This window comes from Lingula anatina, chromosome 6 (genome assembly GCF_051362555.1).
Source record: "Lingula anatina isolate TDL-2025a chromosome 6, LinAna3.0, whole genome shotgun sequence".
In the NCBI taxonomy this organism is placed as follows: domain Eukaryota; kingdom Metazoa; phylum Brachiopoda; class Lingulata; order Lingulida; family Lingulidae; genus Lingula; species Lingula anatina.
In genome coordinates, this window is record NC_141772.1 from 6304868 (window position 1) to 6320333 (window position 15466).

Consider the following 15466-nt stretch of genomic DNA (forward strand, 5'->3'; position numbering starts at 1 on the left):
AGTATTGTCCTTTTTATGACTACAACTACAAAGGTCGTAATTTGTATATAATAAAATAATTATAGTGAAACTAGCGTGTTAGCTAATGCAAACTGGGACGAACACTTACGGTAATTTCTCGATGCTTTTCAATGGGGGAAAATTGTGACTTTTATAGATACTGTATTTTTCAGGTTATAATTTCTAAAAATCAGAAAATTTCTATTGATTGTTAGCAATAATATTGAATGGCAGGTTAGTCTATAGTTCTATTCTATGCAGTAAAAGCACCTCAAATGCTCTATTAAAATATAATTTTCTGATTATAAAATAACAATATCTTAAAGTTTGATAATTTTTGCCCATTAAAAAGATCGAATCATTGTCGTATGTCAGGCTGCGTAGATATTACTGAAAGACGTACAGCTCTCGTGCAGATTGACAGGCGCTGCAGGTTTTGTGCGCAAATAATTATTTGTACTCCATGTTTATCTACACCAAGCTGATGAATACCTTTTGCCTTTTATGTCTCTTCACAAAAATAACTGCTTCACCTTTTGTGTTGATAGTTGTATGTGGATCATGAAAGATTTATATATTATGCGCCACTTCAAAAACGGTTTTCTGATTTTAGTCCTTGTTATTTATTTAGTTTTGAATGGAATTGTCCTACCCATTATTTGTTAAAAATACACCAAGGTTTATTAACTGCCAGCTGGTACAGAATACTGATTGAGCTCAAAGTGCTATTTAAGCTCAAAAAGGGAACAATGCAATGATTAAAAAAGATAGACCTCAGACTAGGCTGGGTTTGAGTCGCTTCTTAGCAAGGTATACATAAAATGCAAATCTTATAAAAACTAAGGTGAGAGTGGGGGGGAAGGGGTTGGAGCGGGTGGGAATATGTTTTTTTTTATGTAATTTCAGTCACTGACTGAGAAGTACGAGGCAGTTGTGGTAGTGAAGTACCAAAAGCATGACAAACTGACCTTGAGCAATTGAAAATATACCTGTAAAGCAGACACAAAATGCTCTTCATTTAAAAAAAAACAATTGAAAAAAAATGGAAACAAACAAATAAACAAATTGCTGAAGCACTTTACTGCAAAAAGGTAAATTGTTTTAATTGTAATAAGTTCAACTTTTATCTTAGAGTGATAATTACTGTCATAAGTTCATCAAAAATGTGAATTAATAAATTATAGATTATTATATATTTTTATTATCAAACCATTTGACACAAGATACTAGGAACCATCAACTTATCAAAATTATGTCTACTTAAGCTTTTAAGCTAAAAATATATACAAACACACATTTTGAATTTGTTTTCCCTATAAACAGGTAGAATTACTTATTTTGGGTTCCAAATCACATTCTTCATTTAAAATATTACATATTTTACTGCTGCATTTCTAATATCCAGTTATAGTAATTGACAATCAACCAAACAAAGTGGTGTATAATAACAAAACACATAAGCTTGAAAGCACCTAATTGCAATGGCAGTTATTGTTCATTTTCCATCCAGAATATGTATAGTTTCCATACAACATGCAAGTTATTGGTATATGCAATATGACTTAAGAGGCAGACCACTAAATTGCAATACTTCTGTAAAAAAGAATGAAGTCAGGAAGAAAACTACTACAAGTACTTTGACTTAAGTTACTTCGGATTACTGATCACTATTATCATTGTTCAAGAGCATGGTAAGGGGACAATACAGGTACATTTTCTGCATGAAAAGGTGGGGATAATATATATTGTATGCAAATACATTTTAAGCAGCAAAGGCAGCTACTTCAAGTCTTCTAATAAAATCGTTTTATCAGTGTCCAGTAATCAGTCCTTATTTCAATCTCCAGAGAGTAATTAGTTCCTAATTCCATCTCCAACGAAAAGAACATGTCAAGGTGCAAGACACATGTTCACAGCTACTCTTATAAACCATAGTATATGCCACTATCATCTGGAGGAGGGTGGAAGAAATCATTCAACTGGTCCTTAATCTGTTGGAATGATGGACGCTTGCTTGGATCATGGTCCATGCATTTCAGCATCACTTGGTTGTAGCTGCAATGGATCATATTTGTTGAATAGCAGAGAGTTTTTGATCTGTGGACTTGTAGCAATATTGTCATCCTCTTGATCTGTGAGCTTATAAAATGTATAACATATTAGCATTCAGCAGAGTTAGGCTGCAGTGATGCATATCAAAATCACAACTAACACACTTTGAACAACTGGAGGCTCAGCTGGTCAAACACACTTACATATCATCTGGGCACTCTACAGGCTTGTCTGGGCGAGTTCCACTCTCCAGCAGGGTTATCAGTTTGTCCTTGTGTCCAGTTGGATAAGGAAGGTCACCTGAAATGTCAACACAATCAGGTTATTGTAATGTGTTAGATGTGACATTGCGTTTGACAGTCAGTTTCGATGTAAACAAGCTGCATGCAGTTGACTTAGTAATCACTACTGAATATATTAGAAAGCTAAGAATATTTGCTTAGAACATGCAGAGCTCAATCAACCATGAACTTCAAACATTTTCATACAGATCATTTTTGCTGAAGACCCACCCAGGCTGTATATCTCCCATAAAGTGATACCAAAGGCCCAGACATCAGACGCAGTGGTATATTTCAGCTGAGGATCCTGCAGAATTTCCAAGGCCATCCATTTGGTGGGTAAACGACTCTGAAAATATGAAGAGACTATGATAACCATTAACCAATTTTTTCATCAATATGGAACAGATAACAAAATTTTTGTAAGAAAAATATCAAACCATTATTTATAAAGCATATTTTCTCATAACTACACACTTTTGTTAGAAAGCAAAATACCTTGTTTTTGGCTGCATCTTTTCCCTCAGGACCAAATCCCATCACCTTGGCAACCATTTTACCATTGAGGAGGACATTCTTAGACATCAGTCTCTTGTGGACAATCTTGAAAGAGAAAAAGTACAAAATGCAATTATTTAATATACAACTTGGTAAAAGAAATTCGGGACAGATAAAGAACACATAACAGTGACTGTAGTAAACAAGGGCATGATAGCCTCAGGTATTAAATTCACTGAAATCAGGTAAATCCTCTCAACCAGTACTACTTATTTTACAAAAAAAAAGTTATCTACAAGAAACTGTGTACCCCCCTCCCCCAAATATCCAGGCGAGGTTGACTGCAGGGATTGAAAACACTGTAATTATCAAGTTTCTTAAGTTTTAGAAGTTTTCAACTTTCAGCTTAAAAATTGGATCCTGAACAGGTCATGAAATAAGACTGATCTTGATCATGAAGTCGACATAAAATTCAGGGGCGGATTTAGGCCGTCTTCCGGGTCTTCCAGAAGACGGTCAGATTTTCAAGTTTACATTGAATGGTATCTATCTTTTTCTGTCAGAAGACGGTCAAAAAATGGAGGATAGCTCCACAAAGATAATTTGGAAGACTGTCAGAAAATATCTCTGGATCTCTGAAAATATCTCTGTGACATAATTAATTACCAGGTTATTACTCAGATGTTCCATTCCTGCTGCTATTTGTACAGCATACTCCGTCATACGATCAGCAGTGTCGGCGCTCAGTTCACCTCCCTTTGCCTTCTGTGTTAACAACCAGTCACGCAGTGAACCATTTCTGCAGTACTCTAAGACCATGTATGGGCCTGTAACAAATTTTGATTACCACTGCAATATGGTATTTTGCCACTAACAAATTAAATATTACTATACTAGCAGTCATAATTATCTGATAACAATTCCATGTATGTATACGAAAAGCTATAATGGAAATGCCTGTATTGATGCAGAAGCAGAAATTGACCAAACTGGATATAAATGAAGCACATACTCAGTGTATGAAATTCAAGGAAATTACTAGCCAGACTGCCGGGCAGGTAACTCTGAAAAGTTACCAGCCCGGCCATGTAGTTACCTGCCCTATTTATGATAACCCCTAGAGTTAAGAGAGGTATGCTGAGGGGGTCTAGAATGCATTCTTGGGAGAGTAATTTGGAAATGAAAGGGCAATATCATGCCTTATGCATGGAAATTTAGAAATTGTTTGGAATTTCTACTGAATGATACCTTGTCAGTGTTTGATTTAGAGGGGGTCAAGGGGCTCCTGACGCCCCCCTTTTAATTTCTGTAAAAAAAACTCACCTCTTGAAATAAGATTTTCACTAGTTGAATCATAGTTCTAAACCATACCAAATGGCACCATTCACCATCTAAAATACCAAAAATTTTCAGGGCCCTTTAGCAGTCGGGGGAGGGCGGGGGTAGTCAATTCAGTTTATGTTCACCTTGCAGGCTGTCTCATTTCTTCGTCAATAATTTATTCATAACTTTTATTCCGATTTCGTGATATAATTTTTGCTTTTTTGTATAGCAACAAGTATGACCAAAAATATATATATTGTTGTCAACTAAATCGATCTCTGTGCTAACAATAAAGAAGAAAAAATTTAGCACGTAAGGTCTCTTTGAATATCGCTTTTAAGCTTTAAAAAGCGGTCGGGAACGGTCCTGCACGCTAATGGCCCATAGACAGTCCTGCAGGGCCCCGTATCTCGAAAGCATTGCTTATTGAGAATAGCTATATATATCACATAGAGGCTACAATATCATTTTTATATGGGGCGAGTATGGACGAGTTATTGGATCGAGATGCTTGCGCTCGGTCGCAATGCGTGATACTTTCGAGTTACGGTTTTACGAAAAATAATGTTGCCGCTCGACTAATTGCAATCGAAGTCACCTTTCCATTGGTCCCAATTTGTTCTCTTTCGTTTGGTTCTGTCGTAATCTTTGTTAGTTTTATTTCTTTCCTCAATTGTTTTTCTTTTGTGAACTTCTCTATCAGACTTGATAGAATTTTTTCATTTTTGACAGCCCAAGATGAAAGCACGTGGGAAAAGCACTACATCTGACGCACGGCGTAAACTCGTACGTTCACTCATAATTTTGGGATTCAAATTTTTGGTAAAATTCTCCTTTAATTTGCCTCCATTGCCTTTATTACTGTTGATTATAAGCACTTCATGTACCTATAAGTCGATTTAATCAATATCAACTTTTTATACTTTCACATTTTTATTACTCTCAACCTACAAATTGCTACTCGCGGTATGTCCTCTACACAAAACAATGACGTAACGTTATCTGCTGTGCACTGAAGCTGGTTAAGAACATTGTGCCTCGTTTCAAATTGTCTTTCAACTTCATATCACACAGACAGAACTTCGAAAATGAGGCCACTGAGAGGGAGACTGTTGGTTACACTTCGATACGAGCGTTCGATTGCAAGCTATGGTAGTTCTTTGCTTCTATGAAAGTGGGTGAAAACAGTGAGTTTATTTGATATTTTGCTGAAATCGCTTGTGAACATAGACAAAATAAAAGGTGAAAATAGGCTGTAAAAACAGCCAGCCCGTCGGGCGGGTAATCTGCAAATCTTACCCGCCCGGCCTGAAAGTTACCAGCCTCGGGCTGGCGGGCAGGCGGCCATTTCATACACTGACATACTAGTAGATATTATTTTCTTTGAGAATCAGATAGGTAAATATGGATCAAATATTTGCCTTTGCCACAATATGGCACTTTATCTGCTACCTTGTTACACATGTGTAGGAAAATATTCTGATATTGACTGTACTAGAGCTGATTTCACAACTAATTTAAATAAATAAGACTGTAATAAAATAAATAAGACTCACATATAAGTAAGACTGGACAAAGCATTGGTCACTCTTATGATTACCTGTCTGGAAGTCATCGGTCACCTTTCCGAGCATGGCCAGAACATTCTCATGACGAGGAACATCTCCAACAAACTTGATCTTATCCAACATCAACTGCCTGTCTGTTATGCTCTTGGCATCTGAAAAGTTTGGGATTAACAGAAAAGCATATTTCAAATAAAATTACATCCAAGGTTTAGGAAACTGCTTGGCCTTCACATCACATATAATCATCATAATATTCTAGATGACTTTTGTACATTGAAATCTAATTGTCTTACAATAAATATAATGATTTGTTACAAACACACAAAGTAAACTGTCCAACTGAGAATGACAGCTTTCTAATATTGTATAATACATAATCACAAAGTCAGTAGTCTAAATATAAAATTTACCTTTCAACATTTTTGCAATAACTGCCATAGAATTCTGTCTATCAGGAGTCCACTCAGCATGTCTAATTATGGCAAAATGTCCATAGCAGAGAGTGTCTCCCAGAACAATATGGCTGCTGGAAATTTCCACACTTCTGCCGTATGCCTCACTCTCATAGTAAATGCCCTGGTCTTCATCTTCATCATATGTGTCATTATGGTACTATAATGTATAAAAGTGTTTGAAACAAATAAGAATTTCACTGGAATTAATTCACCACTGAAGTTATGTAATGGCAGAAGGAAATATCAATGCACGCGGCTCATATTAGTAATGCAATTGTCCCTATTACTTTAATTAATCCCATTCCACTTCAATTTTTTCTCACTTTATTTCCCTTTATCTAAAGTTACAATAATTTGCGGCCAAGTGGTTTGACACGCAAATATTTGAGGTATAAAACCAGGTAGCAGCTAGAAAAAAACAGAGTTTTAGATTCTAAAACTAAGCTGTGGTGTTGTGTTGCTTTTCTCTCTGGCAATAACAAAAATCTCAAAACGGAATCATGTGCGAGCTGTTGCGCCAAATCTTCTTACAGATACTGCGGGGTATAATTTAGTCTGAGGGCTCTAATCCGTCTACTGAAGATTTTAAGGTTCGGTCAATGACTTGACTTGGGTCATGCCCGGAGAGAAAAGCAACACAACAAAATAAACTGGATGCAATGTACACTTACAACTGCAGTTGCATATTCATGCCTTTTTTTTGGTTGCCAAAATTTTAACTTTTCGTCTTTCCACAACCAAGGATAACCATGTCTCCATCGCACGACTGCCACGGCTCCCAACGCAACCACAGCAACAACCAGGATGAAGAAGAAGATTGGCACTAAAACATAAGTCAGGATTAAAATATACCTATTAAATGAAAAACATAAAAAGATAAGAAATGTAAAAATGTACATGTAACAAATAAGAAACAAATCATGAAACAATGTAAACACACAGGCAAAAAGATATGCAGATAGCATGGCTGGGTCTATTAATACCAAGGGTGGATGGAAGCTGTCGTCAGGGCCTTCCAGAAGATGGTCAGAATTTTTCAAATTCACATTGACCAGCATCTGTTTTCATGAAGGAAGACTTTCAAAAGTGGAGGAAGAATAAAAAAAGGTAATTTGGAAGATTGTTATAAAATGTGTCTGGATCTGCCCTTGAATATTGTACTACAGAAAAAAAGTGACATACCTGTTAGAAGTCCACTTTGATCCCCTCCACCATCACTTGGTGCATTTCCAAGCAAAGCTGCCACTCTTGGACTGGTCAAATCAATATCTTAAAAGATGAAAAAGTACACTGATTGTATACTCATTATATCTGATAAATTGAAAAAAAATTCAACATAAAATATTATGCTGTCAAATATTAATTCCTACCTTTTGTAACCAATTTGTTTGTACCAACAAACATTATCATCATTATGCCTGTCACATGACCACAGCGACAATAACTTCAATTACAGAAGGAAATCTATGAAATACAGCTAGATGAAATGTTGGCAGGTGCTCATACCATATTTTTCCACTTGTTATTTGTGAAACTACAACTGGATGAATCAAAATATGCAGTTTGATTATCACACAATGTTTATGTCAGTTCTATTTACCGCGTCTCACTCTAATATTATTCCCAGCCTTATCCAGCACTTGGAGCACAACTGTAAATGCAGCTTTATCACTTTTCACATCATATGTTGGAAACCTGTCTCCAGCTGTCCAAGAGCCATTTGCAAGAGGAGCGTCCTCCAATCCTATCTTCTTGGTACCGAGGTAGCTGTATATGAAGTAGTGGAAATTTGCAATACCAGACAATGCATCCTTCCAGTTATCACCCCATGATAAGGTCAAAAGTATTTCTTTCTGAAAATGAGAAAAAAATGAAATGCATGAAAAGAATCAAAGTTTTGCCAGTATTTACGATTTTTGACAAATACTTATATATTAATTTGAATTGGCTAACGAAAATGAGAAATTTTTCATTATATTTTTTCCCATTTTTATTTATTTGTCAACTTCACCTTACTCAAACATTTAATCATCATTTCTTTTTTCTGTCCAAGATTCTGCACCTTTTTTTCCTCACTACAAGCCTTCGATCATGTGTGATATCAAAAATGGATTTCTTTTTGAAACCAGTGAAGTTGATATTCTCTTTTGATGACATAGGCAAGCCATAAATATTTCATCAATCAAAATACTTGAGGGCAAAAAAAAGGGGGGGGATAGAAACAGTGAGGGCAAGGTCAATCCCCAAACATATACCATCCTTTCAACTGCAACTGACCTTATTAACACTAATTTGTTGTCCAATTGCTACTTTCAATTCTTCATCTTCACATTTCCCAGAGCCAGCAGCACAGTTATAATATGGAGCCTCGGTATCATAGTGGATGTTGATTTGGCGCTGAACTGTTTTTCCTTGGTATTTAATGTTTTGCCCAGAAACAATCTTGTGGCCACCATTTTCAGCTTTCAGGACAATTTTTAGTCTGTAAAATTGATAAACCTTTTTTATTATTTATTTTTTTTTTTTTTGGGGGGGGGGATTAGTGTCTAGAAAGCAAATATAGTTCTCCTATCTTCAATTCATGTTTTAAACATCACTTAAATCCAATAATGCTGTACAATAGCACTTTTAAAGAATTTTCGTGAGTAATTGAAAAAAATCCATATCAATGAATATGCCTTACCTGTCGTGGTCTTTTCTAGAACCAGACAGTCTGTGGGTTTGGCTGCAGGGTACAAAGGACTCCAAAGAGGTGTCAGCTTTAAGACAGTCCAGAGTCGCCTCTTTCTTTGTGCTGCCACCTGGTATCATCATTTTATAAATTTAAAAAATAATATCTTCTTTTATATTTTGAATTGTGAAAACTATGATTCAAATTGCTAGTCAAATATGTTTAAATTTTTACAAAACACAATTTTTAAAATCATACTGTACATTTATTTTTGCTGCCATTGTCAAAATACACCAGTCATTCTACTATATCATAATTAATCAACATCAATTTATATGGAGCATTCCTTTTATTAATAATATTGTATTCTATGCTTTCTTGTTAAGTAGTGAAAATATAAATGTAAAAACAATATTGGGCTCAAAAAATTGTTATCATTTAAGAATATAAAAAACTTAAGGTTTTATGAAAGCTTTCATTTTAACTTTGAGCTGAAAAACCTACCAGCTGACTCAATTTCTAGTTCAGCCTTAGATGAAACAAGTCCTATCTGGAAGTCTGACACAGATGGTGGTCTTGATGGCAAATCCCCCATTATTCTGTATTCTGCCTCCCACGACAACTTCAAATATGCCAAATCAAGCCTATTGGTGAACATGTTGATGATGTTTGATTCTACTGCTGCATTCTCATACACATAAGGAAGGCTGTCATTTGCAGTTAGCATAATCTTTATCATCTTGATGGCAGGATCCTGGATATCTCCACTGACTAAAAGAAATTACACAGTGGAATTACTGGTACATTGTTGTTCAGAATTTAAGTTGACTGAAAAGGGCATTCAGATAGAGACACAAAGCATCAGTATTCTTAGGAAAAATGAATTTATTTTAGGATTTTCAAAACGTGAAAAATTACATATATTTATATATATTCATGAATATAAAAATTGATATATGAAATTGGCATAAGCTTAGAAAATGGCTTAAAAAAGATTTCATATAGCTTTGGGGTATGCAAGCCAAAAGATGTAAATAAATGGGCACTAGAAATTTTCTCTGTCTAAAAATAAAGAAAAAGCTTACTTGTATTACAGTTGTCTCCACTAAATCCAGCCGTGCAGATACAATTTCCAGTGTCAGGGACACAGAACCCTGGGTAGCAGTTTTGACTGGGACAAAAATCTAAATATTACAAGAAAAAAGGGAAATATGTATATTCAAACTCTAATGTCACGTTTTATTTGGAACAAACAACTTGGCAACATTCCAACAATGCTATCCTGGCAGAACTCCAACCAAAAGGATAACAGTTAATTAAGATTCCAAGCATGAAATAGCTTTTTTTTAAATAATTGTTATACGCACAGGTTCTATATCCTTGAGCAATGCAGATTTGATCAACTTACTTGGACTGACAGTAGGGAGGTGCTCGTCAACTTTGATCTCTAAAATATAATACATTGTTAAAATTATTATACCTTTAAAATCGTTGACATTTTTAAATGATACATTGCTGCTATCTGTATTTGGAAATAGTTCTGCATTATATTATTTTCAGTTGTACTGTATTACTTTTGCATACATCGCAACTAGCACCCCATTTCCATAGATTAGATCGACCTACTTTAGATCGACCTAACTCCCTGGGGGTTCACGCTAAATAGCTGTCAGCCGGGCAGACACGCAAGTTAATTACCCCTTACAGCTTGTAGTAGGCGGGGACGGACACTTAAGGGGGATTATCTGAAAGTAATCTACTGAGACTCCCCGCGGTGATAGATCGATCTAAACTTGTGGGAATAGACCCTAGGATGTACTATAATCACCTTTAGACACAGTTGCTTCATTTCCAGCTCTGTCCAAAACTTTCAGAAGAACAGCATAAGTTCCTGTGTTCACAATGTACACCGGCCATGGATTCCCACTTCTCCATTCTTTCTTATGTACAGGTAAACCACTTTGTATGCTGCCACGGATGATGGTGTAGACATACTTCTCAATACCAGATGTTACATCTACCCAGTTAGCCCACTGGATCTCCAGCTGAGGCTGTCATAGAGAAACACTGACTGGTTATCTCTTCGATCTTATTTGTAATTTGACTTGCACATCATACTCATATTGAAATTTTCAACCAAAAACAAACAGGTGTTTCACTAAAGTTTAATGACATGCATCTAAAAAAGGTGAATTTCCAGAAAAAGGGTATGCATGAATTGCCTTATTTCATCACATCGTTCTATAAATCCAAAATATTAATAGTAAATATGATAAATTATATTACCTGGGTTCCATTTTTTGCCACATAAGTCATTAAGGCAGAGTCTTTTTCTGCACATTTATCCAGGTCACGGCAAATATGCTTTGGTTCCTCAAAGTCGAAAATGTAGGTGAAATTTCTTGTTGCATCTCGTCCTTTGATTGCATGGTTTTTTACTAAATTAGTATCAGTATTTAATACTACCTTGTAGCCTCCATTCCTGCTTGATAGACCCACTTCCAACCTAGGAAAATAAAAAAAATTCTTATCATTTGGAAATTGAGAAATAAAAAATGGTGCAAAGAACATGGCCTGAATAATAAACCCACCACCCGAGTTAATCAAGAACATGCATATAGTCAAGTCACAATGTCACAACAAACTTCTCTAACAAACTCTACTTCACAAGGAAATACAATCACATGCAATTTAGTCATATGAGGCCCATTTTAAGTGTCATACACTTTCCCATGTCTTAATAGCAATTTTATACCTCAATTATATATTTTTCTTTATCTATGTAAATTTATACAACTCACCCTTACCTTAATAAAAACCTTAATGCTTCTTTTGCTGTGTTTTAAATTTAAATTTTAAATATTTAAATTTCTGAACGCTATCACTAGGTATTCACTAGGCAAACAAGTTTTTCGGACTAAAAATCAGCAAACAAAAATTTTATGACATTAAAACCTGTAAGGATCACCTGTCTTCATGTTTTATGGTATGTCTGGGAAAACTGTATTCCACTCTGCAACTGGAGATGCCTTGGTTAGGATTACTTGCACTATCACCATTTCCACAAGGAAGAGTATGAGAAAAAAGGTACCTCTCATCTGAAAAATAAGTAGACTTAACCATTTGGCAAATCATCTTAGAGCCCCATGAGATTCTTGTGTATGTCAATCCAGCAGTCAATTTTTTGGTCTAAATCAAGAGATCCTAGCCAACACATTACTGCACCAAGAGGCTTTTTTGAAGTTATAAGGCTCAAATGGTGGGAGCTAATTTCACAAAACATACTTTATATTTGTATAATTATAATTTTATCGAAATTGACTTAAAGCTGAAGGTAATGCCAGGAAATAATTAATTATAATACAATATAATATATTGGTGGGGCTTGTATTCAAAAAAATTTGAATGCAAACAGAAGCATATTTAGACTCAACACTAACATAAGGCTATTTTCAGAGAAATTGGCTTGTGAAAAAATGTCCCATCCCTAGATGTGAGACCGGCATCAAAATCTATAATGGCCACCGGGGGTGTTACTTTAGAATAAAAAAATGTGGCGTAGGTCCAAGCACACTATTTTCTTATCAGATATAAAGGCCATAAGAAAAGCTCTTTAAGTTTTAAATCAATTAAATGTATTCTTTTGAATCTATGATAACCATGTCATAGAAAAAAAACTTGCTTTTGTGATATTCACAATCTGCTTACCTTGACTATGCCACCTCAGGTGAGCATTTCCGCTCACAATTCCAAGCAGTATACTCCTAATATAAGAAGGACGAGGTGGTGCTGTGGTCAAATTGTATTTACTTGTCCACTCTACTTTCACGTGGTTCCAATCCTGTCTCTTCACATAAACTGTTGTGTTATATGGCCAGCTGGCCACTGCCTCTGAATGATCTCGACTTCCTGTCCGGTCACTCAAAGTTGCCTTACAGGATGTAATGTTTGGGCTCTGTGAATCACTGATAACTAATAACACAAATATACAAATGAAATGCAATAGCAAATAGTGTGAATCATTTTAAAAAATGTCTTATTTTCCAGTCAAAACACTAACCACCAATGACTGGAAAATATACAATTAAAATTATTTATTCTTTTCTTTTTAAAATACCCCAATCTCGTGATTCAAAATGTGATAAATTGTTAGCATTGCAACCAATATACCAATACATTTAAATTTTGTGATTATTGATAGGATGTTTTATGTGTCAGAAAGAGTGTCAAAAAATTCTGGAATGGGTGGATCACCCATTTTTAGGATTATGTTTGGCAAGAACTTTCTTTAAAAATTTTCATCACTGGCTTCAGATTACAGATTATAGGTTTAAAAAAGCAGCAACATACTGGAAAAAAACTTACTACTTCCACAGTGTGCTCCTCCAAATCCAGGCGTACACCTACAGTTAGTACCAGAACTACAAGTACCAGGGTAACAGGGGAACTTCCAGGAACACTGACCTGCATATATGAGACAGTTTTTATCATGAAAGCAGTTGACAAGTAATTATTTGAATAACCATATCAAATGATTAGTTTTTTGGAAAAAAATTATCTTAAAGTAATTGAATTCAGAACTCCAAAACTCAAGAAACAACTAAATTAGCAATCTGTCTTTTTTTACACAAATTTCATCTGGATTACCTCCAGAGAATAGTCACAAAAATCTATATTAATCAATGTGAATTAAGTACACATACTTAACTGACAGTAAGAACCATAATGTGTAGCTGGGCAAATACACATGTTTGGTCTTATGCATGTTCCACCATTTCGACAACTGGGACTGCAAATAGCTGAAACCATTTGAAAATTAAATAACAAAATAACATTTCATAGCTGAATAACAATTTAAAGAACATTATTGCTAGTGTAAATTTGAAACTGAAGTACTTTTGTTTTCTGCCTGCACTTGCTGCAATCAAGTTTGTTTTATGTTTAAGAGGATAAAGACTTTTTCAAACATCTTTCTTAAAATTATTTATCATTTATAAGAAGAGTTGTTGATATCAGACACCTATTTATACTGCTTTTTATTTTGCCTGAAAACTCAAATGGCTTACATACAATATAGACTATATCCAACTCCTCTTATCTTAGAGTTGAAATTGCAACTAGCAGGGGCGGATTTAGGCGGAAGACCCAGAAGACGGTCACATTTTCAAGTTTACATTGACAGATATCTATTTTTTCCTTTCGGAAGACGGTCAAAAGTGGAGCATGGATCAATAAAGATAATTCGGAAGCCTGTCAGAAAATATCTCTGGATCCGCCCCTGACTAGGTATACCTTGTAAAAAAAAAGAACATTTGAATGATGTAAATTATTATCAAGAAAATATACTTACGGACCACACAGGCTGCATTTCTACTTGTCCAACCTTCACAGCAACGGCTCCGGCGATATGTGTACGGGACACTATGAGACCCACTACTTTTACACCTATCCAACAGAATTTAAAGTGAAAAAAAAAACAACATATTATATCCGCCAATGATTGTGATTTTCATCTCGAAAAAAGCAATAAAAATTAAGATATATGGGAATCAGCAACAAGCATGCAGTAAAACGACATAGACTGGGTTCCCATGCCTTGATCTATCCATATGGATCGACCTAACTCCCTGGGGAGTCTCACTTACTTGCTGTCAACTAACTGTATTAAATGTCTGTCACACCTACCGAATTAGCTAGGGGGTAAAAATAATTACCCCCATAACAGCTTTACTAGGCGTGACAGGCATTTAAACTGGTCAAGTTGACAGTAATTTAGTGCGACTCCCCAGGGAGATAGATTGATCCAAATATCTGTGGGAATGGTCCCTTAATGTTAATTGTTAGGAAACAAGTCTTTTAAATTCTAAAACAATGAACTGCATTTACAAGTATTTATGATGACTGACGACTTTGATGACTGAACTTCTTATTAAGGAAATTCACCAACCTTGACCATCCAAAAAGTCCGCACTTATACGTTCTATAGTAGGTGACATATCTTTCAGCTCTTGCAGAGTAGTAGCAGACATGGCCACTAAAATTGAATAAAAAGTCTAACTCACTGAAGCAACAGCCTAGCTGGGACATAGGGATAATGGTTTCTATATCAGTATACGTAACACCTCGATAGTCAAAACTCATATTAGATTGTTATCACGTGCTCTTTTAAAACCTGAGATATGAAGGAAAAACATTTGAAATTTTTACCTGAGGTTCAGGACATATCCTCAGAGAACCTGTTCATTTTGAAGCGAAAACTGAAACATGCAGCAAAGGCCAATTAACATAAAAATAAAACTTAAGAAAAGCAATTAATTTATTTTTTGTGCAGAGGTAGTCTACGTCGACCAGAATGACTCACCTGTAAACCAAAGATGTTGAAGCAAAATTGGCAAAAATATTAACTGTTATAATTACTTGCAAGGAACAGAACATGACAGTGTGATAAGTCATCATATACTTGGATACAATTTTCTGCGGAAAAAACGAAGTCGGTTGTCGCGAATGTCAATATTGAATTTGCCGGAAAATACGCTTTCTGCGCATGCGTATTACATCTAAACCCAATATAGAGAGGTGCATTTCACATGTTGAAGTGTCAAAAAATAAAATTGAATG

The 15466-nt window shown here is 35.3% G+C and overlaps 1 protein-coding gene across 1 annotated transcript; it reads right to left on the minus strand.

The window, feature by feature from the left end:
- Positions 1-1061: 1061 nt before the first annotated feature.
- On the minus strand, positions 1062-15393 carry LOC106169700 (uncharacterized). The gene is made up of 24 exons (XM_087015885.1): positions 15210-15393; positions 14796-14882; positions 14199-14293; positions 13552-13647; positions 13214-13312; positions 12557-12820; positions 11817-11946; positions 11135-11354; positions 10677-10899; positions 10257-10295; positions 9934-10032; positions 9353-9619; positions 8861-8978; positions 8455-8659; positions 7778-8030; positions 7360-7446; positions 6849-7000; positions 6133-6334; positions 5755-5874; positions 3498-3658; positions 2832-2936; positions 2565-2682; positions 2256-2352; positions 1062-2055 (listed from the first exon to the last, which is right to left on the minus strand). Exons 1-24 carry the CDS (start codon positions 15302-15304, stop codon positions 1923-1925), a joined length of 3465 nt encoding a protein of 1154 aa, XP_086872011.1. The 5' UTR covers positions 15305-15393; the 3' UTR covers positions 1062-1922.
- Positions 15394-15466: the final 73 nt, after the last annotated feature.